Source organism: Quercus suber, unplaced genomic scaffold (assembly GCF_002906115.3).
Source record: "Quercus suber isolate HL8 unplaced genomic scaffold, Cork oak 2.0 scaffold_207, whole genome shotgun sequence".
In the NCBI taxonomy this organism is placed as follows: domain Eukaryota; kingdom Viridiplantae; phylum Streptophyta; class Magnoliopsida; order Fagales; family Fagaceae; genus Quercus; species Quercus suber.
This window is the reverse complement of record NW_027069665.1, coordinates 564911-592040: the sequence shown is the minus strand read 5'-3', so window position 1 is coordinate 592040 and position 27130 is coordinate 564911. Positions and strand designations below refer to the sequence as shown.

At 32.8% G+C, this 27130-nt stretch overlaps 2 protein-coding genes across 4 annotated transcripts; both read left to right on the top strand.

Annotated features, from left to right (window-relative positions):
- The first annotated feature begins 1626 nt into the window (after positions 1–1626).
- Positions 1627–16356, top strand: LOC112026075 (oligoribonuclease). Of its 2 annotated transcripts, none has more exons than XM_065779401.1 (8): positions 1627–1969; positions 3164–3298; positions 6483–6559; positions 9168–9249; positions 9367–9422; positions 11661–11747; positions 13959–14049; positions 15973–16356. In XM_065779401.1, exons 1-8 carry the CDS (start codon positions 1807–1809, stop codon positions 16092–16094), a joined length of 813 nt encoding a protein of 270 aa, XP_065635473.1. In that variant the 5' UTR covers positions 1627–1806; the 3' UTR covers positions 16095–16356. The 2 variants fall into 2 exon arrangements, with proteins under 2 accessions (XP_065635473.1, XP_065635472.1); XM_065779400.1 differs by lacking the exon at positions 15973–16356 and adding an exon at positions 15334–15750 and having other exon boundaries at positions 1632–1969.
- Positions 16357–21839: 5483 nt separating this feature from the next.
- LOC112026088 (vacuolar protein sorting-associated protein 26A) lies at positions 21840–26872 on the top strand. 2 transcript variants are annotated; one of them, XM_065779398.1, is made up of 9 exons: positions 21840–21935; positions 22053–22125; positions 23376–23420; positions 23696–23807; positions 24304–24370; positions 25111–25155; positions 25653–25708; positions 25813–25988; positions 26332–26872. In XM_065779398.1, exons 1-9 carry the CDS (start codon positions 21894–21896, stop codon positions 26505–26507), a joined length of 792 nt encoding a protein of 263 aa, XP_065635470.1. In that variant the 5' UTR covers positions 21840–21893; the 3' UTR covers positions 26508–26872. The 2 variants fall into 2 exon arrangements, with proteins under 2 accessions (XP_065635470.1, XP_065635471.1); XM_065779399.1 differs by having other exon boundaries at positions 21894–21935; positions 23668–23807.
- The last annotated feature ends 258 nt before the right edge of the window (positions 26873–27130 follow it).

The window sequence follows — 27130 nt, the reverse complement described above, 5'->3', positions numbered from 1 at the left end:
AATAGTGGTTATGTTCAGCAATAAATTCATTCACCACATATTTTTTACTATCTCGATTAAGTACAATAACCAAACGTGCTTCACAACCACATCTTGTTTCTGCTTGTGGCTTCTTTATATTCTGATCTCTCTTTTCTTTGCCTCAAACTCCCTCTTTCGCGCACACAAATCTCCTTAAAGTAACCACTCCAATCTTTTTACATTTATTTACATACTTTTTTCTAATACTAAAACCAGCTTTTCTGTCATATTCATTATAAAAATCATATGCAATCTCATTTACTTCAAACTCCATCCCTTTAAATTGGGTAGATTCCATGGGCACATTAAAAGGAACATTTATTCCCATCAAAACATATATCATTATCCCTAGAAAAAATTGACCATAAATTTATTATAACTTTCACCTATCATTTGTTTTCAAAATGGAGATGATGTAAAAAAAATCCAATAGAACAAACATGGTATTTGATTTGATTTTTTTTTTTTTAAAGAACAAAATATGGGTTTCACTAAAATTTAAAACTGAAAATAAAGCTACATGACATTATTTTGAATAATATGTGAGCAATAAACATCAAACGTGTCCTCTAATATGCCATATGCCATATATATATATATATATATATTTTGATAAGCTGTAATTCATTAACTTGAAAAACTGGGAAACAAAGGAGGGCATTTTCTTACAAACATCAACGAGACAAGGTGGAAGATTAGCCAAAGTAAAAATGAAAGAGTCATTGGAAGCAAGGGAAAATTTGGCTGCTGTATGAGCAATAGAGTTACGACATCTACTAATCCAACTAAAATTGCAAGAAACAAAAGACATAACCAAGTCTTGAATGTCAGCAATCAAATGGGAAATAGACCAGGCAGAATAGGGACCATTGGTGTGGATAGACCAGGCAATCAAATATGCCATATACTAATAAAGATTCAATCTTTATCTAAAAAAAAAAAAATTCAAACTTTATCTCAAAAAAATAAAAAAGATACTCCAAGAATCATCTAACCATTACAAAGATTCAATATTTATCTCAAAAAAATTAAAAATAAAAGTTCAAATAGACTCTAACTTGCATCTAGCCATCAAAACAACAATATAAACTTACTAAGACAACAATATAAATGCAGAAAAATGAGATAGACTCCAAGAATCATCCAGCCATTATAAAGATTCAATCTTTATCTCAAAAAATTAAAAATAAAAATTTAGATAGACTCTAACTTGCATCCAACCATCAAAACAACAGTATAAACTCACCAAGACAACAATATAAATGCAGAAAAATGATCAAACATCAAATAAGATAACCATAAACAAGTTTTACGGATATACCTTTGTTTTGGCAAAATAGAAACAAAGATGTGCTCTGAACTTGTTCTCTAAACCTTTAAACGTGCTCTGAACCATAAACAAGTTTTTACTTTTCCCTCTTAAAAGTGCAGTAACTCTCTTTCTCTTTTTACATTTTATGTTTTTTTTTTTGGTTTTCTAGTAGAATTTGTCCGGTTGAGTTAAAAAACCCTTTAATTTAAGTGTTTATCCACAGTTAAAATTGATATTGTATTAAGTTATGAGCTGTCACGTTTTTTTTAAAAGACCCTGTCCATGAAATGGACACTCCATTTTAAAGGGAGACAGAGAGGATCTAAATCCCTTAAGACACTGGGTAAAACCCAGACCCATTTTTATTATTATCTTACTATATATTACGAAATCGATCAACGTATTTGGCAAGGAGTGACTGAGAGTTGACTGGTTTCAAAAAAAAGGCGACTGAAGTGAAGAAAAAGATAAAAATGCTATCGAACGCATTTTCGTTGCTAGAGCTAGACGCTGCTGATGGATCGGAACCCGCTTCAGCCTCAGCCTCAGCCTCAACCTCTGCTCCTTCTCGACGCAAAAAAGGCTCAACCAGCACTAGCAAAACCAGTTCCAATACCACTCGCACTAACACTCAAGGTTTTACTTTACCAAAACTCACTTTTCTTTGATTTTACTTTTAAGATTTTGTTGTTGTTGTTGGGGGATTATTAGATTGTTAGCCTTTTTAGGGTTAGGGATATGGTGCTTTCTTGAATGATCCATTTGCTTTGCTATTTGGTTATTCAAGTTTCTTTTTTATCTACCGATAATGATCTAACAAAACTTTTGAGTGTTGTTAGAATAATTCCCAATTGAGGTGACCAAAATGTAAAATTCTTTTTTTTTTTTTTTGGTAATCTTGTTTTCTAAAAAAAAAAAAAAAAAATTTTTTTTTTTTTTTTTGGGTAATCTTGTTTTCTATTAAAAAAAAAAAAAAGAAAAAGAAGAAAAAGAAGAAGAGGTGTTTATTTCCTCTACTAAGCCAAGTAGTTGCATTAAGCAGGAGAAGAACTGTTGCAAAGTTCACGGATTGCTTCGTGGTTACTTTAATATCAACAGTTCTTCCAGGACCACATTTGATTAGAGTTGTGGCAAAAGTCATGGCGGCACACAAAAGTTGTGTCACTAGACTTTCTCTTATATCAGGCATCAACTAATAAAATTCTCCGGGGCAAATGGGAACCAAAATGACAATCATAATCAAAGACGGAAATCCTTGGCTGAACGATAATCTAATTCTAACTCAAACCAATTAACAATGAAGCAGTGAAAATCTCATGTGGTAGACTTTTCTAGCATGTAGAAAGTGGTTCATCTCCTCCTGGGAAGATGCTTGCCTATTACAAAAATTGTAATCACTTTAGTTTATGAAATTTTAGGAATATAGTCAGGATAGTTTGGGTGCTTTACTAAACATGGAGAGATAATGAAGAAATGGGGCCGCTAATCCATACGGGCCTTTATGAATATTTTGGAAAACTATTTTTTGAAGACCTTATTTTTATTTTACTTTCGAGGACAAGAATAAGAAGCATGATGGTGGCATGAATGTACAATTTTTGAGGTGGCTTACTGGCTTTATAACTCTAAGACAAATATCAATTTATTTGTCTAATTGTCTATTAATATTTAATTATTCATTAAATGTCATTTACTATTGAAGTTTTTATTTATATAAAAAAATCTATTATTCTATAAGAAATTTATGTATGCTAATTTGATATTGTTTTGCAAATTTGGTTGAGTGATTGAATAGCTTGTCATACTAATGATATATTTTTTTTGAGGCAGTTAAAAGTGAGAAGAAAGTTAACAGCCTTGATGAAAAATTGCCCCAAAAAAATGGCAAACAGAGTGAAGAAACCCTAGCGATTCCTTCAGTAGATTACAAGTTGCCCCTTGTGTGGATTGACTTGGAAATGACTGGTAAGTATACGTTGTTGATTAAATAAAATAGATATACCTGTAGACCATATGCAGTGACTTTGGATTTTATTTTTATTTATTTATTTATTTTTGGTACCATTCATAAACCTTATTGTGGTGCACTAGCCTGGCTTAGATGAGTGCATGTGTGTGTGCGTGGGTTTTTTATTATAAAATTCTAAACCTTTTTGCTATTTTTCTTCATCAATTTGAAGAATTGAGCATTGGTTTCAGCATTGATGATAAGAATCAACAGTAGTTGCTAAAACATAAATTTATTTTCAAACAAGAATCACCAAAGTAGTCAGAGTTTCAGAATATGAATAAATTTGAGATAGGAAAAATTGGAACTTAAATGATTTGTAAAAAGGAGACTCAAACAAGGCATTGAAAGGTGAAAATTACCACAAAGTAAGCTATGAACTATGATTTGCAGAAGATGCAGCCTTAGCTTGGTTGATTGTTTTAAAATGATTTCTGACTTACTCTAACTAATGCTATGTGCTTGGCAAAAGTCTTGTCTCTTCTTGTCGCATAAGTGCTTCCTAGCTATCTGGCAAGGGAGTCAATTTGAAAAATCATATTGCTGCGAAGATGGCATTGATCTTGATCTTGGAAGAAATTTTTGAGGAATTTATGGTGGTTATGCTGAATTTTATTTTCCACATGATCAAACAAAGAGAAATAATGCTGTTATTTTTTAGTGACATATAGGTAATATTATAAGTACAATAAGGCGGAAGAGTAAGTTTTTCATTGGTGCAGGAGCAGGAGGTTATAGGCAGAAAGGTTGGCACTGTTTGGCATTCCACTAGATTGTGGAGGGTAGAAGCCAAGCACAAGGAGATTTCTTCCAACTTGGGGGAGAAATGTATGAAAAGATATAGGAAGGAAAAAAACTGTTTCTTAAGTAACAATCTAAGTAAATCTCTCTCATTGTGCTTTACATTGGCTTTGGGGTGACACTGGAGCTGCTGTGTAGTGAGGGTATGTTCTCAAAGGGGATGCTGTGACCGTTGAGAGAGTTTGTGCAAGGAACTAAATTAAGTTAGGATTTTGAGTCTTGAGAGGCTTTTTATTGCTGGAGCTTTATTAAATTGAGAAGATGTAGTCTTCACAAGGCTTCTTCTTGGGATGTAAACGTGTCCAAAAAAGGGTAAAATTCAGGATGTATGAAGAAGACATAATTGGTTATGTTGTATGGGAGTCTAAACCTTGGAAACCAATGGGCTTTTTAAGGCCCTGCCAAATACTACTTGAGATTGCTCACCCAATCTTGAAATTTTAAGTTTGATCAAGGAGGAAGAAAAACTCTTGCTATACACTTAGGTGTCAGAAATGTTACTCTTAAGCCTTTTATATTTATATTAAGCTTTAAGAACCATTTTCATAGTTGATAGATAGTCCTACGATCTCTTGATCCGATACTACAAGCTGATCCTGAAGTGAAAATATTAAACATAAAATTTTCACTTACTTCTTGTTTGTGTTACTGTAATTTTTTTTTCTTTATTAGTAGCCTCGATTATGCATTTTTGGATGCTTTGCATATGCCTTAACCCTTTATATTGCCTAAGGGTGCCTTGGCTGTAAACATAATCTGCTTCTGAAGTCAATCATCTGCTGGCACAATTATGTCCTTACCAATAAATATCTTGGCCGCGAGGACCCTTGTAGCTCAATGGCATTGACTACCTATCAAAAAAAAAAAAAGAAAAAAAAAAAGAAGCTCAATGACATTTTCTAATTTCCTTTATGAGGAGAATTGGGGTTCAAATCCCCCCTCCCCCACTTATAACAATTAAAAAAAAAAAAAAAATTCATAAATGTCTTGGCCCGGTGGCATGTTATAAAAACCATGGAGTAGATATGATATGGGAAGCGCAAAAGGAATTTTAATTTTAATATAGTCTTGTTTAATTTTATGTAAATTGGATTTTATTTTAGAGTGGATTATGGCGGTGCTGGGCCATACCTCCTTTTTTTGTTTTGGTTGCGAGTGTGTGTGGGTTTTTTTGTTTGGTGATTGAGGGGTTTCAGCCTTGATGTGGATTGATGGTTGAATTTGTGATGGTGGCAAGGTGTTTGTTAGCGAGGTGAGGTGTTCACTCTGGTGCTGAGAATTTGACTGATTGACTTTTTTTTTCTCTGGTTTTGGGTTGATTGTCGATTATGCGTCGAATAGATCATAGTTTGCTCTGATACCAAAATTGAAGCAGGACAAATCAAAACTTCAACAAAAAAATTAAACAAGAGGAAAAATAAATGATAGAACCTAGGAGTCAGCACCTAGGCTTACATGGAGTCAACACTTACGGTTGGCTAGAGTTGGCACCAAACCGTGGAGACAATTTCAATTGAGACTGTATTCATCAAAATAATCTCCCTTTGATTGGAGTACTTTATTTGTTTATATAGAAATACTAAACCTAATTCTAACTGATGTAGGAAACCCTACTTATTGAATGACAAAAACACCCTAGACTTATACCAAAAAAAAAAACCCTAATTAAATACTAGGTCATAAAATAAAAATACAATTGATGTCCAAAAAGAAATAAAAATAAATCTTTTCCTGCGTTTCCCTCATCAATAAGTCAATCTGCCATACCTAGGTGCTGAATCCTAGGATATTTTATTATTATTTAAAAATTTATGCTCTTCAATGTTATTGTTGCATCTGTTTTTGGTTTATACTAGGGTCAGGTCCTGCCTCAAGATACTTTGGGCTTAATTGGGGAAAAGAAAGAAAGAAAAGGGAAAGTAGATTTTGGGTCATTGTATTATTTATTTCCTCTATGTTCCTTCAGTCTCTTGATTTTTTACTTGACTTCAGAATCACTTAACTACAACCCCCTACACACCCCCCCGCCCCCTCCCCACCCCGCCACCCCCCCCCCCCCAAAAAAAAAAAAGAAGAAGGAAAAAGTAAGGGGTAAATAGCTCTTCTGTATGTTAAGTAAAAGGAAAGTTTACAATGTATGCTCAACGAATTACTTAATTATGATTTAATTTTAAGAGTTTACTTATAGTTTGGATCAGTCCAAGCAAAATATTATTTTCTTAGTGAATTTTCATATTGTCTGTTGTAGTACTCAATTTGCAACCTAAATGGTTAGTTGCCTATCAATGCAGTTTCAAAATGATTTTTAATTTCTCATAAGTTTTCTTCTGTGGCATGCAGGTCTAAATGTTGAAGTTGATAGAATACTGGAGATTGCTTGTATCATTACAGATGGCCATCTGACCAAAACATTGGAGGTATTTTCTTATTATTTGCCATTGCACATTCATAAATACTGTTGCATTCTGTTGTATATATATTTTGTTGTTTGTATTGCATTCTTGTATTTTAATTTTTATTTGTTTTTTTAGATTTACTACTCTTTATAATGTGTGATTATTATGCAATCCCCCCCCCCCCCCCCCCCCCCCACCCCCATGTTTTTTAGCAATGCTATTATCTTATCCCTATATTATCTTTTTGATAAGTAAAACTTCATTGGAAAATGCACAAAGGGGTGCTACCAAAGTACTCAGGAAGTATAAACAAAAACAGATAAAATAAATTGTAGAAAAGAAAAATGCAATAGAGGATCAACAAAAGCCCAATATATCGAGGAACTCTAGAAAGTCTGCAGTAAGAGAAGTATAAAAGGTTGAAGTCCATTCATATAAGGTCTTCAAGAGTAAGAACTTTAGCTTCACCAAGCTTAACTCTCTTCCCTCAAAGCAATGTGCATTCATTTCTCTCCAAAGATACAACATTAAACACAAAGGAACAACTTTCCAAATCCCCCCATTAATCTTGCCAAAATGTACATTCCAACATAATAAACCTCCATCACAGAATAAGGCATTAATCAGGAGACACCAAACCAGCAAAAAACCATCAACCACAACTCCCAAGCCGGCAGCCGCTGCCCAATCTAAGAAAAGATGAGGCACGTTCTCTCCGTGACTTGTACACATAAGCACCAACCCATAATAATTATCCATCGCTTCCTTATATTACCTGTTGTCAGTGTCTTCCTAAATGCCACACTCACTGCCCTATATTCTTATAACTTAATGTTCATGTGCCATTTTGAAACTTGTTAGAGTGGTGTATCTTACAGAATAGCTTATCTTAAATCTCTACTGACCTTAAATTAAAGTTCTTTTCTGCTTTTTTTAGCAAGAATAATTTTGATAAGATGTAATTGTACACAGAAGCTGTTGTATGCTGATGTTGGTCCCTAGAATACCTTAAATATTATGTTTTCTCATTTAAAATCCCTCAGCTCAGACAATGTTAACAGAGACGTGTCCTTGCATTTTGAGTGGACTAATATAATGATTCAACTAAATCATATACTATATAGTAAAAGCTAGGTCATAGAAGTTGTGGTTGCACCAGTAGTTCAATGTTTTTTTTTTGATAAGTAAATAGATTTTAAAAAAGATAACTAAGTACACGGGATGTATACAAAAGGAAGCACAAACATAACAACAAACAAAGAAAGAAAAACAGAGAGCAGTTATAATGGGTTTTTGCCATGTGGTTGATTAATTATTAATATAGTTTAATTTAGATGAAACTCAATTACCCCAAAACTACTTATTAAAAAAAAAAAAAAAAACACTATCACCAAAATAACAAGTGGTTTGTTGACTGTTAAGATAGTTTACTCAAAGTAAAACTCAAGTATAAAGAAATTTAAATTCTACTCCACCCACCTAAGATTATATTACCAAGAATTTCAAGAAATTTAAAATAAAACATATTATGAATTTAATTATTTGATCATCTATCATAATTTTGTGTGTTAATATAACAAAAGTTACCTTCTACATATTGTACTTGCGCCAAGTAACTCAACATATGTGTTACACATCATAAAATTAGTGTGATTTTGCCATGTGGCTCATTTACAATTTTTATTTTTTAATTTAATCTGGGTGAAACTCTCTTAAAGTTTCAAGTGGCTCACTAATTATTAAGATAGTATTGGTTATACGAGTAAAATATTTTCTTTAATACACTTAATTTTTAATAAATCGATGTATTACAAGTGACACAGGCATATTGCTAGTGATGCATAAAAGGAGGTAGCTTCCCCTCAATAGGTTTCTGCTCTCTGTTTCAAGCTATTTATCTTTTTGTCTTCATAGTTTAGTCCTGACAAATGTGAGAGAGAGAGAGAGAGCTATGTGCCTAAGAATCAAAACAATGACTCCATGTTCCCAAAATATGTGTTAACAGTATTGAATCTTATCCTATGCTCCCCAAATGTGTCCATGGGATTGAATCTTGATGTTATGGTGACAGGTGTTTCGGGAACTTTTGGGTTCTATTGCCATTTATGTCATGCACATCATCCTGGCCATTGGAAAGTCGAAATCAACAAGAAAATTGTGAGAACATAAAATGGATTCCCAAACAATGTATCAATAACATGTGTGATTGAATTCCTAGAATTTGAAGTATTGTTGACCAATGATTTAGGATCAGACACAAGACTTTTGACTTTGACAAAATGGTCTTCATCCTCTGAAACAAAATGCTTTATAGAATTTCCAAGTCATGATTTAGAAAAACACTATTCTGCTTTCGATACCAGGGATAAGGTGATACACCATTCTTTTTTCTTTGTTTGTGGCTGTTTAGTATTGCATTATAATAGACATTCTATTAAAGGAAGGATATTGGTTGTGCTATACTTGTCAAAAGAACCTCCCCTCCCCCCAAAAAAAAAAAAAAAGAAAAGAAAGAAAAGAAAAATGGATGTGCTATATCATCTGCACTCAGTCACGTCTTTACTAACAAGGATCATTACATATGTGATTCTCTCCTATCTAATTTTTTCAAGAATTTTTCCTCTTTTAGGGTCCTGATTTGGTTATCCATCAAAAGAAGGAGTGTTTAGATAAGATGGGAGAATGGTGTCAAAGCCATCATGCAGCTAGTGGTAAGTGGTTCATATTGTGCTTTGACACTGTTTCTTATATATTGTTTCTCTATTAGCTGCATCTTCTGTATGCATGTCATGCAGGGAACCATGACTGATGGTTTCAAATGAATTTAGGGTTGACAAAAAAGGTGCTCGAAAGTACAATTAGTGAAAAGGAGGCTGAAAATCAGGTTTGTTTAAATTTTACTTGGTTGTGAGCTTTACTTTAATCATGCATTCATTTATCAACAATGTCAATCACAATTTGATGCTATGTCAATTGGTCTTGACGGCCTGTATTGTCCTTCACTATCATGTTTTAATACATTAATATAGATCACAGGACTTGTGGGTACTTTTTTCCCCCTGCTTCCACCAAATTTTGGCATGTTTTGCATATGAATTATGTATGTAACTTACAAAGAAAAAACGCATATGCTGGCTTAAGACAAGCAATTGGATATTTAATTCTCTGAGAAGAAAACCATGTGGAAAATCGTTCATTGCTTTTGAGATTAACATTTTTTCTAAGGTAATAAAATTTTATTAACTAGAGACTACTATTCGTGAGCCCCCAAGCACAACCCAATCAAACAAAGTATGAACAAAATAGGCTAGAATCGGGTCTCTTGTTCTCTTTGTACCCTCAAACTATAGTGGAATATATCATTCAGATGTGAGATTGAGTACCATGTAGTTATTTTTCTATAATTAGATAGTTGGGAGTAGGGGGAAACCCTTGACACTTAATCGTCTAATGCTTTAATCAATACTTAAGATATTAATGTTGGGGGACAGATTATAAACAATGGGAACAAAGAATTTCCCTTGTTTTTTATTGATTTGAGAGATCACACATTAAAAAAACCATAGGTATTATTCTTTCCTGGATTATTATTATTATTATTACTATTGGCCCCCTTTGTTTGGTTTCACCAAATTTAGGCAAGTTTTGCATGTTATGTGCATGTACCTTGCAAAGAAAACATGTAATGCTGGCTTAATATGGGATGCTGAGAATGGACTATTTTTTGGTAGTACTAGTTGGTTATAGGTGTGTGCTTATTTTTTTTAATGGTTAATTTTGCTAGTATTATTATCAGACTTAAAAGAGGTAATTAAGAAGAGAGATGAATGATCAAGTGGATATGTTTGCATTTCCACTGCACCCATATCCTCTTCTAAATGGTACGTTGTCTAGACTAACCAGGATAGCCATAATTTTATGCCGGGCTTTACCCGTTTAGTTTATCTTTATGCTGTATTTTGCTGAAACAAAACGGCATTTCTTTGAAATTCATTAAAATACCCTCCTTCTTAGTGTGGAACACAATCAATATGTTCCCGTGACTATCAAAACTTGCTGTAAGTTATATAAAGAAAAAGGAACTATCAAAACTTTCAATTTACACCCTCTAATATGGCTGATGCCAATGTCATCTCTTTTTTCTTTTCTTTTTTATGACGAGGAACCCCCTCATGGTATGGGCCAGTGGGACCACCCTTGAGGGGCAAACCCCGGATGTCTACACACCCCCTCTAAGCGGGCATTGGCCAAATCACAAAATGCCTCAGTTAGGAATTAAACCAGAGATTTCTGGGTTTACAATTAGTCCAGACATCTCCCTTACCACTGAGGCACCCCAGGTGGGGGAAATGTAATCCTTACATTATGATTTCTCACTCCTGTGCCATTAAGATCCCCAAATCAATGTTTTTGACATCTATGGGTAATTCAGGCTGTTGTGGTATATGGCTTGGGTAATTTTTTGGCAGTTAGAGGCTGACTGGGTCAGGCCAATGGCTGGTTTGACTATGGGTTTTGGTTGAAATTGTGAAAGATGCCACTACCTTTTTTGTGTGTAAAAATGTAAAATGAGAAAGGCTGTAGACAAAAAGTTAATAATTTGGATGAGCTTGTGCTCTCCCTCTCATTCCTTTTGTGCTCTGCCCACTATTATATCTTTAACTTTCCTTTTAATTCCTCTCTAGCCTTTTTCATCTCTGTTCTTCTCCACAGGTTCTTTTCTTTCCTGCTGTTACTCCCGTTAGCTGAATGAATTTCTAGACATTACCATACCCAACATCTACATATCTCTATAGTGTGCAGGTTATTAGATGGGTGGTCCAAATTTTAGTCATAAATGAAGCCAAAATCTTGTGCCATGCAGGATTAATGACATCCATTATTTAAATGTTTGGAATTATTATTAAATTTGTCTTGGAAACATCTTATTGATAATTAGTTCTCTTTTCCCCTTCTGCTCTGAATTCATTTAGAAATAGATTGTATTAGTTTGTTTCCTAGCTTTACCATGGCCTTGTATTCTTGTCGGAATGTAACTTCAAAATCTTAACACTCTCTTGATTGCTTTGTTTCCATTTTTGATTCTTCAAGTATTATATAATAATATGCTTGAACACTGCAGGTTATGGAATTTGTAAAGAGAAATGTTGGTACACACACCCCTCTTTTGGCAGGAAATTCCATCTACGTTGATTTTCTATTTTTAAAGGTAATTGAACACAATATTGTCATATACGTTTTCTACACTCTTCACTTACCTGCTTTGCTATTTACAAAGTGTTTGGTCTAAAAGCGTAGTTCTTTTCACTGGAGTCATGACTGCTGCATGAACTGTGAGGGATGTCAAAATTTGTTAGCCCTGATAGGAGCTTCAGCAAATGCCAAAATTTAAGATTTTATAAGTTTACCAATATGTGGAGATAGTTGCATGGCCTTTATATAACTTGAAGTGAAAAGGCCATATGATGTCAAATCTGATATGGAATGGTTATATTCTTATGATTCAAAGAATTAAGCAAAGTTTAATGTGCTTTTATTGAACTTTTTACCATCCCAACTAAAAGAGTGTAGAAAAAAACCAGAATCAGCACTTCTAATCCATAATTAAACCATCTTAGATGATGTTATCCCACCAAGCAATGGATGAGATGGTGTTTCATCAGCTAATCATTCTTGGTTCCATTCTATTATCCTGGGAACTCTCAGTAAAATCTTGCAGTTTCTCTTCATGTTTGGTTATATAATCACTGTGAATGTTTCCAATCCTGGCACTATTGTGGCCTTAAGTGATACAGACAATTTTGAAACTATCTTGTAGAGAATAATTGGGTTTGGGTTGGCAGGTCTGCTCCACCGTTTTGATTTTTGTGATCACAAATAGGTTAGTTTGGAGATTTCATTATGGGTTATAAGACTTTTCAATTCCTCTATGTACTTTTTCTTTGTTGTTACTTGTCACAAATGGTAGGATTTGACCCACAACAAGAAGTTCTACCTTAAGTTACCACCAGGCCAAGACACTTATAGTCTCTCTATATACTTGATCTTTGCCAACTTTTAGTCATTTTTTAATGGAGATCTTCTTTGAGTAGGGATGAATTCCAATGATTTTTAACTTTCAACTAGCCTCCCCCAGCCCTCTCCCCTTCATTCGGGGGCTGCCTACTTGTCTTTGTCATATATGGTAAGCCTTTTGAGAAACTAGATTTAGGATTGAACTTTTCCGAGTTTCAGGACTTGGATGGTTTTTATTTTCGTCCATTATGGTGGCTTCAATTGTTGTAAGAAAGAATGTTTAGTTGCTAATTATATTTATCATACTTAATATCAAAATCTGTTTTATTTTTTTTATTAGTCGATCTTTAATTTCAATTATTTTCTTTCAGAATTTAGTTAAACAACAGTGGAGGATGTATCTTGTCATTGCCCAAGTAATATTCATCAATTACTAGGTGGAAGTGTATTACTATTATTACTATTTCACCAACAGTAGCTATAATATTACTTTAAAAAAAAAAAAATCTGTAGCAATAATAATAATAATAATAATAACAATAAAGAATTGAAAAGAGCATTTGGCTCTTATTTTACAAAAGAAAATCCTCAGACAGAGGAAGTGAAACATATGCCTTTTCTTTTTCTATTGGCACATTTTGTAATTGGTTTACTGTTTAGTTCTTGTGCACATTTCTGGTCCCTTATCCTTCTGTATAGAATCACATGATTCACATCAGTATGCATCAATTCTAGATGTACTGCGTCACAAAAGAAACATACAATGTGTTCATGAGAATGAACACAAAAAAGCACAAAACAGAACACCACAGAAAACAATCAAGAGACTAAACTAAGAGAAGAAAAAAATTGTCGAGACCAATCAAATAGACTTTTCTGGCACAGGCCTATTAACTCAACCAAAGACTTCTCAGAATCTTCAAAGGACTGACGATTACGCTCCATCCATATAGTCCACATCAAACATCCTGGAATTAAATTCCAAATATCTGAATCATGTTTCCCAAGCCAATGATCCCAACAAAATAATAATTCTGCCATAGAGCTAAGCAAGACCCACCGAATACCGAAAGCCTGAAGCATAAAAACCCGTAAAGAATTCGCCACATGACAGTGACTAAGGAGATGATTTGGTGATGTGTGTCTTGTATATTTTTATTAACTTTAGTCATTAAGGTTACGGGTTTGGCTTACCTCTAGTACTTTTTCAACTGGATATCTAGTTAGTTTTTTCTTGAGATAGAATGATATGGTAGTGGGTTTTAATCTCCATTTTTTATTTAGTTAGTAGTGGGTAATGTGGCAATTTCTCGTTAAAACAAAAGGAGATTCCTTTTTAAAAAGTACTGGAGGTAAGCTGAACCCCAATGTTACATTTTCTCTTGGCCTAACCATGTCTTTGCAGAAATACATGCCAGATTTGGCTGCTCTGTTCCCTCATGTGGTTGTTGACGTTAGCAGTGTTAAGGCTTTATGTGTTCGTTGGTATCCCAGAGGTGAAAATCTTACATTACCACATGATTATTAAATTTTAGTTTTGTAGCATTCTTAATGGCTTGTTGACTTTTTTTGGTTTTGTTCTGTTCATTTGTTTTTATTACATTAATAACATGAAATTTTTAAACGGGCACAAGAGTTTTTTGACAAGTCAATCTGATAGTTTGCTACCTAGTTGGCCTATTTAGGATGTCAGTGCTTTATGCACTCAACACACTGCATAAGTTTGACCCTGTTTTAATTGTTGAATCAAATTCATATGATTAACTTGTGTCTACTTTACCAACAAATATATTTAGTCATATAAGTTATATATATGATGTAAAAGGTACTAAACCATAACAACTAATATGTTTGTAAATTCTTTGGCAATCTTCAGGTGACATTTATTTAATGAAAATAAACATCTGTCTATTTTAAATTATTGGTCTTCAGTCATGACCTTTCTTTCTGTATTGTATTTTTTTGCTTTTTTTTCCCCCTTTTATTTTCTAGATTTATACAAAAATTTAAGAGGATCGCTCTGATTCGTTTAAGCTAAGACTTATGCTGTTGGGGGTTTCCAAAGCCCAATAACCACCTCTGTGAGAGAGAATCTTGACTTGGGTCAACAAAAATTTACACATTCAATATGGGATTAAATAATTCCTAACATTGCCCTGGGGTTTTCTAGATGTCCTTTGGGTCAAAGAACATTGCGTAATACCACCGCATACCTTTAGTGCGATGGTCACTCCACAAGTATAAGTGCTTGTGAGGTGTGAGGAGTAAGGGCTACGGTTCAAGTCTTCAGGAGAGAGCTTCAAGATTAAGTTAGAGTAGAATTCTATCTTGTATCAAAAAAGAAAAAAAAAAAAAAAAGAAAAAAGAAAAAAAGAAAAAGAACATTGCGTAATTGATGTCTTAGAGTCTTAACCCCTGGTGTTTCAAGTTTCAACAAGATAATATGTTAGGATACAATCATTCCTTAGTAAGCAGTGTCAAGATAAATAGGTAAGTTAGAGTCTTAACCCCGTGAACTTTTTGTGTTTCTCTTGCTTTTCTTTTATTAATAATATTCTATTCTTACTTATCAAAAAAAAAAAAAAAGATAAATAGGTAAGTTATAATGATTTCCCCAAAATTTATATTTATTTACTGATGGACATTCTCCTACCTTCCCATCAGTTTTAGTTTGTGTTTGTGCATGAATGAGCATTTATCATTGTATTGTCCAGTTGAGCTATTTTCATATTTTAAGCCAGTAAAGTAGTTTATTCATTTAAATGTCATCATTTACACAGACAACAAGAACGCCCCTGTAAAGAAAAGCAAACATAGAGCTTTGGATGATATCAGAGAAAGCATACAGGAACTTAAATATTACAAGGACAATATTTTCAAAGCATCCAAATCTAGGAAGTGATGCAAAAAAGGAATTGCAGCAGATGGATTCCTTGTGAAAAATTTTCAATTTCAAAGTCCCTTCATTATCTCTAGATGTTGCTAATCGTGCATGTACTTTTGGGGAAATTAGTCATCTACAATTGATCATTGCTTGTACAATCTCACTTGGGGAAATTAGCCCCTTCATTATCTCTGGATGGTGATCATTGCAGATACATGGTGTTTCTATGGTATTTTATGCAATTTACAAACGTATCATGGGCTGTATTTTCATTTAATCGTATAGAAGTTCTAAAATCAGAAGTTTCGTCCAATTCCTATTTGCTGACATTTCTTTGCAAGCGGCAGCATCTTCATATGATGCTACGAGTCATTCCCAATTGCTATTTTGTGGCATTTACATGCAAGTAGCGGCATCTTCCCATTAGTTTTAGTGTTTGTGCATGAATGGGCATTTATGTTGTGTCACTTGAGTTATTTGCTTGCTTTAAGCCAATAAAGTAGTTTTTTGGGTTTAAATTTCTTCATTTACACAGACAAGAAGAATAAACCTTCAAAGAAAAAGAATCATAGAGCAATGGATGATATCAGAGAAAGCATAATGGAACTTAAATACTACAAGGACAATATTTTCAAAGCATCCAAATCTAGGATGTGATGCAAAGAGAAATTGCAGCACATGGATTCCTTTGTGGGAAAGTTCCAATTTCAATGTGCCTCCATTTTCTCTAGCTAAAATTGTCAAGAAGGGTTCAGCTATGCTGTAAATTGTGCATGTACTTTTGGGTTCATTACTCCTCTAATTGATCTTTGCTTGTACAATCTCAATTGATTTTGTATTGGAAGCAGATAATAGGGCATTGCCCTAATATTATATGCAATTTACAGACTTATCTTGGTCTGTATTTTCATTTGACCAACGGGAGTTTTAAAATCAGAAGTTTTGACCTAATTCCTTTTTTTTTTTTTTTTTTGGGTTTGATATATCAATAGATGGGGGTGGGCGGTTTGAAGTCTGATGTTTCTAACGAGGTGTCAATTGAGTTAAAAGTTTTTAGCTTTTTATTTTTATTTTTATTTTTATAGCTTTTATTTGGTTATTTTGGTGGTATTACTATTTACATGCAACTATGCAAGAAGAAGCATCTTCATATGAGGCTGCATGAGTCGGTCTTAAAGTAGAAAAGGAAATGATCATTAATTGGTTCGTATCAAATTGAAGAGGGATCGAGAAGCGTTTTTATATAGTTTTACGGCTTTTGTGGGCTTATTACCATTATATTATTGTTTTGATGTTTTACCTTTAGTCCTCATCGTTTTGAGAAATGATAGGCTTACAATATTTTTACAATACTTTCATAAAAAAATTCTAAGCAGTAAGTTGTTATGAGTGAACAAAAAAGTAATTTCAATAGTGGGTTCAAATTAGAACTAATAACCTTTGAGAGTTTCATTAGATTGGTCAAGTTTAGCTATATTTTATTAAAATAAAATAAAAGTAATATGAATAATATTATCCACTCAAAATTTCATTAAAATAGAGATTTGGACCGAAGTGGACTTAAATGGTCTAAAGTAGGCTAAATAATTTGAAGTACATGAATTTTAAATAGTCATTCGGTTTGATGGGAAGAGGAAGAGTTGTAAGAGAGGTAGAGACAATGAATTGAAGTAAGAAAAAAGAAGGAAGAAAAATGTGTAGAAGTTCTTCTAAATTAAAATAGATAAATGTGTAAAGATAAAGTAAATGTAAATTTAAAACCGTCTAAAATATTATTAGAAAAAAAATCAATCAAAATGAATGGGTAAAACTAATCGGTTAATATATTTAATATTATCAAAAAATTGAACGAACAAATTTTAAAAAAAATTGTGACATGACCAATAATGTAGCTCAATAGAGCGTATCAACATTAAATTACGCTTTAACTTTTATATATTATATAGATATAGATTATTTACAAATGTTTAATCCACGTGCTAAATTGAGATCATCCCTTAGAGCCCAACAGTCTGCCATCATGTTGTCTATGATCGCAATGTTTTTAGAAAAATCTCTTATCCAAATACCCATTTTTTTATTAGTCTTTCTACGGAGATAACAAAAATTCACAATTTTATAATATTTATAAATTAGTATATCATCTCGCACATGGGTCATTAAAACAAAAAAAATTAAATTGTAGATTATGATGAGCTCATGTGTGAAGCAGCAGACTAATTTGGAAATGTTGTGAATTTTTGTTATATCCCTATCTTTTTTATTTTGATTAAGCTTCTCGCAGTCGTCTCTGATTATCCAACATTGATTCATCCGTGTTAAAAGTTTGAAGAATTCTACCAAAGGTGGTTTCTAGTTTCCACCCAATAAGTTTGCAAACTCAATGGTGAGGGCTTAGATTTTCTTCAAGATGGTTGTGGGATCAAAGTCTAAACCTTCCATTACTCTCTTATTCGAAGATGTCCAAATTTTGCTAACAAGTTATGGCGAAATACATCTTTCAAATGTATGTGGTGGTTGAAAAAGGTTCCCAGCTCCGAACTAGTCATATTTTTTATCTAGTCTTCCCACTGGAAGTTAGAAAGAAAAAAAAAAAAAAAAAAAAAATTCTGGAGTAGTTTTTGCAAACCTATTTATATCCCTAATGTCAGTAACTAAAGGTCAATCCCTTTTAGAAAGTGCAACAGGGTCTCAAGAGTCAAGACTCGAGCATTCTTTAAGTTATTTTTGTTGATTTTGGAAGAGGTGAGAGGACAAAGAACCACCAAAAACATTATATATATATATATATATGTATATCTATTCACTTATTTTTATTTTTATTTTGGCAAGGATTGAGCCAGATTTAAGCCATACTAAACATGAGAAAAAAAAAATTCAAACAAAATATTTTGGTGGAAAAAAATTGAATAATAATGAAAATTGATTAATGTTACATACAAAAAGAAAAAAAAAAATTTACTATTTTTCACATCAATTGAGTTGACAAATTTTTACTAGTTTTTATTTGAGTTTATTATTGACATTATTTTTTTTACATAAGACCAACAATCTGTCATATCACCAAATATCCAATTTGTTGTCAAATTGGTTGAGTTAGTAGATTTTCACACGGGGATTTGGTTTAACTGTTGGCTTATATATAACTAGTCTTATTACACACACCTTGCTATGATGAGACATTTTTTTAAAATTAAAAAAAATTTGTGTTTTTATTTTGAGAATCTAATTTATAAGTGAAAAAAGCAATTTGAAAATCAATAGGAGAATGACCCTATTTTTTAGACAATGTTTTAGTAGAGTTAGAGTTGTATTTTTATTAGATTGTCATTTAGTTTTATTTCCACTTAAACAGAGGGATGTAAGGGCATTTTTAAACAAAAGAAAATAAAAATTCTAAATAGAGGAAGTCCATTAAATGGTAGTATAAATAAACTTTTAAAAGTAAAACCTTGTTTAAAAAAAAAAACTAATTTAAAAGTAATTTTTTAAAGAGTAAATCAAGCAGTAAGAAAATGAAATGAAATGGGTAAAACTTTTTGTTAGCTTAGGGTAAGTAAAACTCAGTGTTAGTTTAGATTGCGCTAAAAATTTTTTTTAGCATGTTTACATCTTCGTCAGTGGATCACATGTACTGTTCAGTAAAACTTTTATTAAAACTAGATTCTGATATTTTTGACATATTTAAAAATTATTTTATTACAATATTTTTAAATTTTAGCAATAACCACTGTCTAAACATATCCTTATTTAACGCACCGAAGAAGACGATTTTGGCCGACGCGAACTACACCTAAATGTCAAGAAGAAGCCAGTGGTATCGGACTATTGATATTTGATACATATAGGCCAGGGGAGGACACGTTGACAAATCGTTGAATAATCGAATACAATAAACTAACTTCACGCAACAAAGAAAAAATAACTAGTAGCTGTAGCAAAAGAAAAAGCCAATCAAAATTGGTCAAAAATCTCCTCATTCTCAAAGCTAAAAAATTCACCTTTTCCTCTCAGTCTCAGCTCACCAGGTAAGCTACTTTGCTCCATTTCTCTGTTTTTTTTTTTCAATCAAGAATACACAATCCATTCAATTACTGTTTTTCTCAGATCACAATTTTTTTTTTTTTCTTTCACTCTGTTCTTTTTTTTTTTAGGTGCTTCATGCATGTCAACAGTGTCTATACATAATCCTACTTGAAGATCATGGTAATATATATATATATTTTTTTTTATAAAATAAATTTTGGTATCTTCATGTGAAATCTGCATTGAAAAAAAAAANTTTTTTTTTTAATGAACTTTTGAATTAAGTTAAAAAATGCATTGGCACCTATATTTTGAGTTGTTATGGATGATAAATTACTGCATATACTTATGACTTTATGTTGTTAGGAAACGATGAATTTAAATTGATTAACCATTGTTTAAGGGCGCGGACTCCACTTAATAAGTGGAGCCCAACACGTGTTTTAAATGGGAGGCAGAGTGGAGACAGGGTTCGAACTTAAAGATCCATTTGCTCTAATACTATGATTAAGTGCTGCGTGTTCCTAAAGCTTAAGTCATTAGGAAATTGTGGATTTAACCACTTTGCCATTATGCTAACACTAGGCCTGTGATGTGTTGAAAATCCACTACACTTCAAAATGGATCCATGAATAAGTAGGGTGTGAAGGCTTCATTTTCTGCACAACCAACCTTGTAACAAATTAGTGTTTTTACTTTGTTTTTCCTTTGGTTAGCATGCTTTGTTTCTTTCGATTAAAGTCCGTTGTTGTGAGATGTAAAGTCATGGATTATTTAAAAATTTGGATCATAAATAGATTCTAGTGGATGCGAATAACTAGTTAATACTATATATAAATAAACTATACTGTCCTTATTTTAACAGTTAAATAATCAATTTTATTGTTTAATGGTCAGATCTCATTAGAGATCCCAAGGTGAGAATTTGGGAGTCATTTGCAAACAGAAGATAAGAAATTGTGTAGATTTTTTTTTTTTTTCCTTCTCTCTTAATACCCTTATAGTTTCAAGATTATACACTCAATACGTTAGTCATTTCAGAGACTCCACTAAGCTTCTCTGTCTCTGACAGCTGTAAACTCTATTAACTCATAATGTTAAAAGTATAACTTATTTTTTCAATTTTATTAAAAAAAAAAAAAAAGATATGAGAAGAAAGGTTATTTTCATCAGAACCCTTTCTTCCCTTGGTTTCGATGGGTTTGGCTTCTCTACTGTGTTTTATCCTCCTCCAGTCTTCAGTTTTGCCAATAATTTCTTAGTTTTGTATTGAAGCTTCTTTTTCTTTTTTCCTCTCTTATGGTATCCAAATTGTCTTTGCCATTTCACTTCGGCCAATAGATTGATAGTACCTCAAAGAAAAAGAAAGGATGATTGAATGTGCAATCAATCCATAGAAACTGGGGTCAATGATTACACTAGTGTACTCTAGCTCAAATGACACCTCCTTTCTCATAAGAGTAAGGTAGAAGGTGTGGGTTCAAGACCCAACGGATGCATATGTAACTTACTGATAGAAAATATTCATATAGAGAGATTGAAGAAAAATGCATTTATGACACCCACTATCTCCAATCTACTGATTCCTTATAGAGAGTTTTGTGAATTGACACAATTTGCTTCCTAAAATTTGCTTCATCATTATATATACATACATACATACATACATACACACACAGACACACACACACATATATGTATATGATAACATAGGGAATGTTTCTAAGGAAGAGCCCTTTGTGATTCCCCTATGTGATTGTTCCATCTATGTGAATTCACCACAATGAAAAATCTGCTGTTACTGTCACCTTCGTTTAACTACACAACTTAGATTTCATTTATCAATTTTGCCTAAATGCCTTTAAAAGATTTGTACAGATGCATTGGCCTATAAATCTTAGTTTGTTGGGTCACTGTTTTATTGGCTGGTCTTGGATAGGAGCAAACCTTTGTAGTGATATGATTTTATTATTTCCTTGAATGTGTAATATGTTTTTTCGAAACCTTCGGGTATACATCCACTCATCCAGTATACTTCATTGATTTCCCATGTTTTTTTTTTTCTTCATTTTTTTCCCTGGTTTAATGAAAATATTACCTATTAAAAAAAACCTACAAAGCCAAATTAAAAATTTTGGGAAATTATCAAATCTACCACAAAATTACCCCTAGATGTAGAATTTTCAGATGTCTTCAACTCCAAAGATGGTAACTAAATATGGTCCAAGTTGCCAAAAGTTCTTGTCTACATGGTCAGACCTATTAGGGATTCCATCAATAAATCATGCAATTGACCTTGAAAATCGTCACTGCATCACATATGTTCACCAGAAGCTGTTCCTAAATTAATTTATTTTCAAGCATTTGCATTTTCAAATTCTATCCTTTTTTTTACAGGTTCCAATAAAGAAGGACAATGGTCAAGCTGTTATGCTTCCTCTGTTCCAAAGTCAAGAAACCATCATTGGCGAGGTATAGTTGGTTATTGTGCTTTCCAATCTTATGAAGGGTTATTACCAAAGAGTTTTGCTGACTATACACAGGTACAAGCATAATATGGGAGGTTAACTCTTGCTCTTGTTATCTCAGGTTCTTGTGGAACCAACACAAGGGAAGAAATTTGAACATAATGGTATTAAAATTGAGCTCCTCGGTCAAATAGGTGTGCTTCCTTTGCTTCAAGCTTTTCGTTTTAGATTTCTAAATAGTTGGAGTTTTTTAATTTTATTTTATTTTTATTATTTTTATTTTTTATAATTAAGTAGAAAATTAGAATGTGAATGCAATTGGGAGTAACACAGATTTTCATTTTGATAAATAAGAATAATTTTATTGAGAAGAGACTACTTCATGAGCAAAAAAAACTTGAAGCAGACTAAATAAACATGCTAATCTACTATTGTCACAAACTCATGTCCTACTTCATTGGTTAATTTAATTGATCAATTCTGGTTCAATCTATCTATTTTGATCAGTAATAATACTTCATTGAAAAATTGAAATCGTACGAGGAACTGAAGCACACAGGCTTTGCTAGCAATACAACTAAACTATGATGCATGCAAACTTTAACTATCAAGCAAATCAGCCAACAAAGTAAAAGTAAAGACACCCAAAGCGTTGGTCCACTTTAGCAAAGTCTGGAAGAAGGAAATCTCCAAGTCATGCATCGATCTCTCGCTTCATTAAAAAATACGAGCATTTCTCTCCCGCCAAATACCCCACATGAGGCAATGAGGGATCATAGTCATACTCCAAATCACTGTAGATTTATGCCTGTTAAACTTGCCAGCCCAACTCGATAAAAGCTCCACAACACCACTCAGCATAACCCAATGGACCCCAAATAATGAAAGCACCATATAATTCTAGTTCTATTTTTTTTTTGTAAATATATGAAACTGAAGTGGATTCTTAAGGATATGGTGAATGAAAAGCTTGGTATTTGCTTGTTCTCTAGAAGGTGAAACACTTGGAATTCTCAGATGAGGGAAATCATATCCAAGATACAGTAAATTGAATATGGGTAAGATCTGCTTAGTACCATTGAGAAGAGGGGAAAAGAAAAGAGTAGAAGATTCAGAAGTGTTTTACTTTAGTTCTTTTAGGGCTGGCTCTTTGTTTCACTAGAATAATTATGGGGTTAGTGAAATCTTTAAACATAGTTCTGTCTCTGGTTTTAGATTAGTTCGAAGTTAGTATTATGTAATGTATGTTATATTAATCTCAGATTAAGTTGACATATTCTGTTTGAAAATTTTAGCATTATATTTTTACTTTTGTTTCCCATTGGAAAAGTCAATGGATATAGGGTTAGTTTATCATGTGCATTATTTGAGCTTTTGGGGACTATTCCTGTATAATAGGTATTACAATGTTCTGACCGTATTGTTTTCTTTCACCTCATTGCAGAGTTGTTTTTTGACAGAGGCAACTTTTATGATTTTACTTCCCTTGGTGAGTGTATTTAAGATTGCGATTCTACAAAATGATCAATAATTAAATTGCTATACTATACCACCATTTTGTGAACCAGAAACCTATACTTTATCTTTCATCAGGATAATCATTTCAAACTTTTGAAAAGTCCACCACCCCCCCCCCCTTCTTCTATTTTTTTTAGAAAAAATTTTAAGGGGCTATGATTGTCATTTTCCATTAATTAATTAGTTTTTTTTTTTTTTTTTTTTTATATTCCAAATAGGCCACGACTCCCATTATTTTTTGTGCAGTGCGTGAACTTGATGTTCCTGGTGAATTATATGAAAGGAAAACATATCCATTTGAATTTTCTACTGTTGAGATGCCTCATGAATCATACAATGGAGTCAACGTTAGGCTTAGGTATGCTGTCATCTAACTTCTACTATGAGAAAGAAGTTTGTTTATTGGAGATTGTATATTGTTCTCAAGACTGTTGTTTAACTCTTACTGGTTTCTCTCTCTTTGCTAAATCTTCTATTCCCCTTCCCTTAGAAAAAGTATCCTGTGTTTCAAGTTTATAGTCATCATGATAGTAGCAAAACCTGGAGTGTTATTCTGCTTTGTCTTATGTGGATCTTTTGGCAAGAGGGAAATAATCGTAATTTTAGTTGGGTTGAGCTCAATTGGAATTCAATTGAATCTATGCCTTTGAGGACATGATTTAGGCAGCCTACACTTTCCATCTTTTTTATTTTAAGATTGTATTTTCATTTTGAGTATTAGATTTAACTCTGTTGGACAATTGTATACCTCCTGTGTACTCTTCCTTATTCTTTCTTCAATAAAATTTATATTTAACTGGAAAAGAAGCAGAAAGAAAGAACTGACCCTTTGAGCATTTCTGGAAATCTCACAGGTATATTTTGAAAGTAACAATCGGTCGAAATTATGTCACTAACATGGTGGAGTACCAGGAATTTGTGGTAATTTATTCTTGATTATGTAAGCTATATATTGAATTACTATGAATTTGTGATACTATGGAGCATTTTGTTGATTACCATAGTATTTTTGTGAATCCATTTTACTCTATTTTATAAAGTGTTTAAATTATATGAATGATGTTACACTTGTTCAATCCATGAGATTATTACAGTTCTCTTTTTTCTTGATATACACATGTTATATGCCTTGAAGGAGAGAAGTTGATTCTATATTTAATTTAAAGAAAGACATACTAGATGTGATTATACTGTAATGAAATGTAGTTGAGCTGGTTAAACCAGTTGAGCTGCTTTGTTCTATCTACTTAAATTTTGCCTAGTTTTGGAGCTCAGCACTAATATTCACAGTTTTTGTTTTATATTGTTTTTTTTTTTTTTTTTTTTTTTTATTGGTGATTTTTTTAAAGTGATGGTAAGAAAAGTTCTTTTAACTTGTGTTTATCTATTATTTCACTTTAAAAAGTAAACCAAGAAAAACTCTGCTGCTGCATTCTTTAGTCTCATTGCTTAAATCTTCTGAAGATGCTAGTCCTTGCTCAGGATTGCTATAAAATCAGATTGTATTTTCTACATCCATTTATATGTATTAAGCATTTAAGCTCCTCAAAATTCCTCTACTGCAGATATTTAAATGTATAGAATGAGAGTATTGCAAAGGTACTCTATTTACTTCTTTATTATTTTTTTGAATTATCTTTTACTGCTATGTTCTGAATCAGGTTCGCAACTTCACTCCACCTCCACCAATCAATAACAGCATTAAGGTTAGAATTGTGATGCTTTTGCTTTATGCATGGTTGCATATGTTATATAAATGGTTTACGCAAGATTCCTTCCTGCTCCTGTAATCTCCAGTGTCCCGATGCTTTCGAATATTTACTTTCTTCAAACAGCTGATACCTGCTCCAACTACTCCCATAATATCCAATTTCCTGTTACCTTTGATGTTTACTTGTCACAAGGAGTTGATAGTAGTTCCAACAGACAGCGTTGAATCCTCCATCTTATCCTTTGAATGTCACAAATGCTTGTGTATTTTTAACACATGATTTGTTCATAGGCTTCAGTCTTGGTGCTTTGTCGTTGTTGTAATCACCCATGTCAATGTCTGTGATTCTCTTTTGGTTTTAATTTATTTAAAGGGAAGTTGTGGGGAGGAGTACACATGTAAATTGGTTGTTGATTTGCTGATATGGTTCAGGAAAGGAAAAAAAATCATTTTCCATAATGCTCCCATTTGTTTCTGTTGATGCTGATGCAGATGGAGGTCGGAATTGAGGACTGTCTACACATTGAATTTGAGTACAATACAAGCAAGTAAGTATAAATGAAGGCCATGTTAAAATAGTCGAGTTTAATATTTTCTACAGAATGAACTAGGAAATTTTGAAACTTCTTAATGGTACTCAAAAAATTTGAAGGTATCACCTGAAGGATGCCATCCTTGGAAAAATATATTTTCTTTTGGTGAGAATCAAGATTAAAAATATGGAGCTTGAGATTAGGCGTCGGGAGTCAACTGGATCAGGGCCCAATACATACGTTGAAACCGAGACCCTTGCAAAATTTGAGTTGATGGACGGTGCTCCTGTCAGAGGTACACAATTACATAGTGTGCAAACTTTTCTATAACACATGATCTGATTTATGTCTTGTGAAACTCTTCTGAAATGATTCTCTCACAGAAGTCTTTACCATTATGCTTCTCATGTTTTGGTCTTTCCTTGATATCGCCAGTCTTAATTTTTTTTTTTTTTTTTAAATGATATTTAATTTGATTGTGATTATGGCATTCCATCTGTGATGCTACAATTGCTTTCACATGGTTGATGGTTTCTACACCGCTTAATATTTGTATCACATGGTTGATGGTTCTATCCTTCTGTGCAACAACTATTTCGTTACTTAATTATTGGGTGCATCCACTAATGCTCTTACAGGAGAATCAATTCCAATCAGACTTTTCCTTAGTCCTTATGAACTGACGCCAACATATCGCAACATCAACAACAAATTTAGTGTGAAGTACTTTTTGAATCTGGTTCTTGTGGATGAGGAGGATCGGCGGTATTTCAAGCAGCAAGAAATCACAGTCTATCGGCTTCTTGAAGATTAACTATTTTTCTCAACTTAAAGCAGTTCAAACATTTCGTGATGAGAAAGGAGCAGCACATGCTAATGGCACCAGTTAGTGAAGCCCTTGTGTGGTTATTTAAAGGATGAGTTAGTGGATTCATCTCGGTGAGCTGTTTATGTAATTGCCAATATACACACGGATGATCACTTGATGATTTTGCTTTTCCTTGAGATTCAAACACCTGTAAAATTACAGCAGTGACCTTTTGTGATTTCAAAATTTTGTAGTTTTGGTTTGATAGGGGTATCTTATTGTGCTTTTGTCTAAAAATAAATATTTTTGGGTTATGTTATATACTTATGTGTGTGTTTTTACACATGCACATGTATCAGTCTATTTTTCAATTTGTGTTTTATTTAGTTAAATAAATGATTTATTTAGTGCCTTTTTCAAAAATTTGGAGTGGAATAGAGAATAAGGAATAAAAAATTATGTAGCCGCTGAAAGTTTTTAGCATTCATGTGAAATTCTCAAGATGATGCTTCTTTGACCACCAAATTCTCACTACATTGTGGACCTAACTATAAGATTTTCTGCAGTCAGTTATAATCAATATGCACGTATTTACAGGACTTGTCAAATTAATTATTTTGAGCTTCCTA

Coding starts and splice junctions, on each gene's coding strand:
- LOC112026075 (XM_065779401.1), top strand. CDS start 1,807: ATGCTATCGAACGCATTTTCGTTGCTAGAGCTAGACGCTGCTGATGGA. Junction 6,560..9,167: donor ATCTGACCAAAACATTGGAG/GTATTTTCTTAT, acceptor TTCCTCTTTTAG/GGTCCTGATTTGGTTATCCA. Junction 11,748..13,958: donor TTGATTTTCTATTTTTAAAG/GTAATTGAACAC, acceptor ATGTCTTTGCAG/AAATACATGCCAGATTTGGC.
- LOC112026088 (XM_065779398.1), top strand. CDS start 21,894: ATGCTTCCTCTGTTCCAAAGTCAAGAAACCATCATTGGCGAG. Junction 23,421..23,695: donor TTATGATTTTACTTCCCTTG/GTGAGTGTATTT, acceptor TTTTTTGTGCAG/TGCGTGAACTTGATGTTCCT. Junction 24,371..25,110: donor TGGAGTACCAGGAATTTGTG/GTAATTTATTCT, acceptor GTTCTGAATCAG/GTTCGCAACTTCACTCCACC.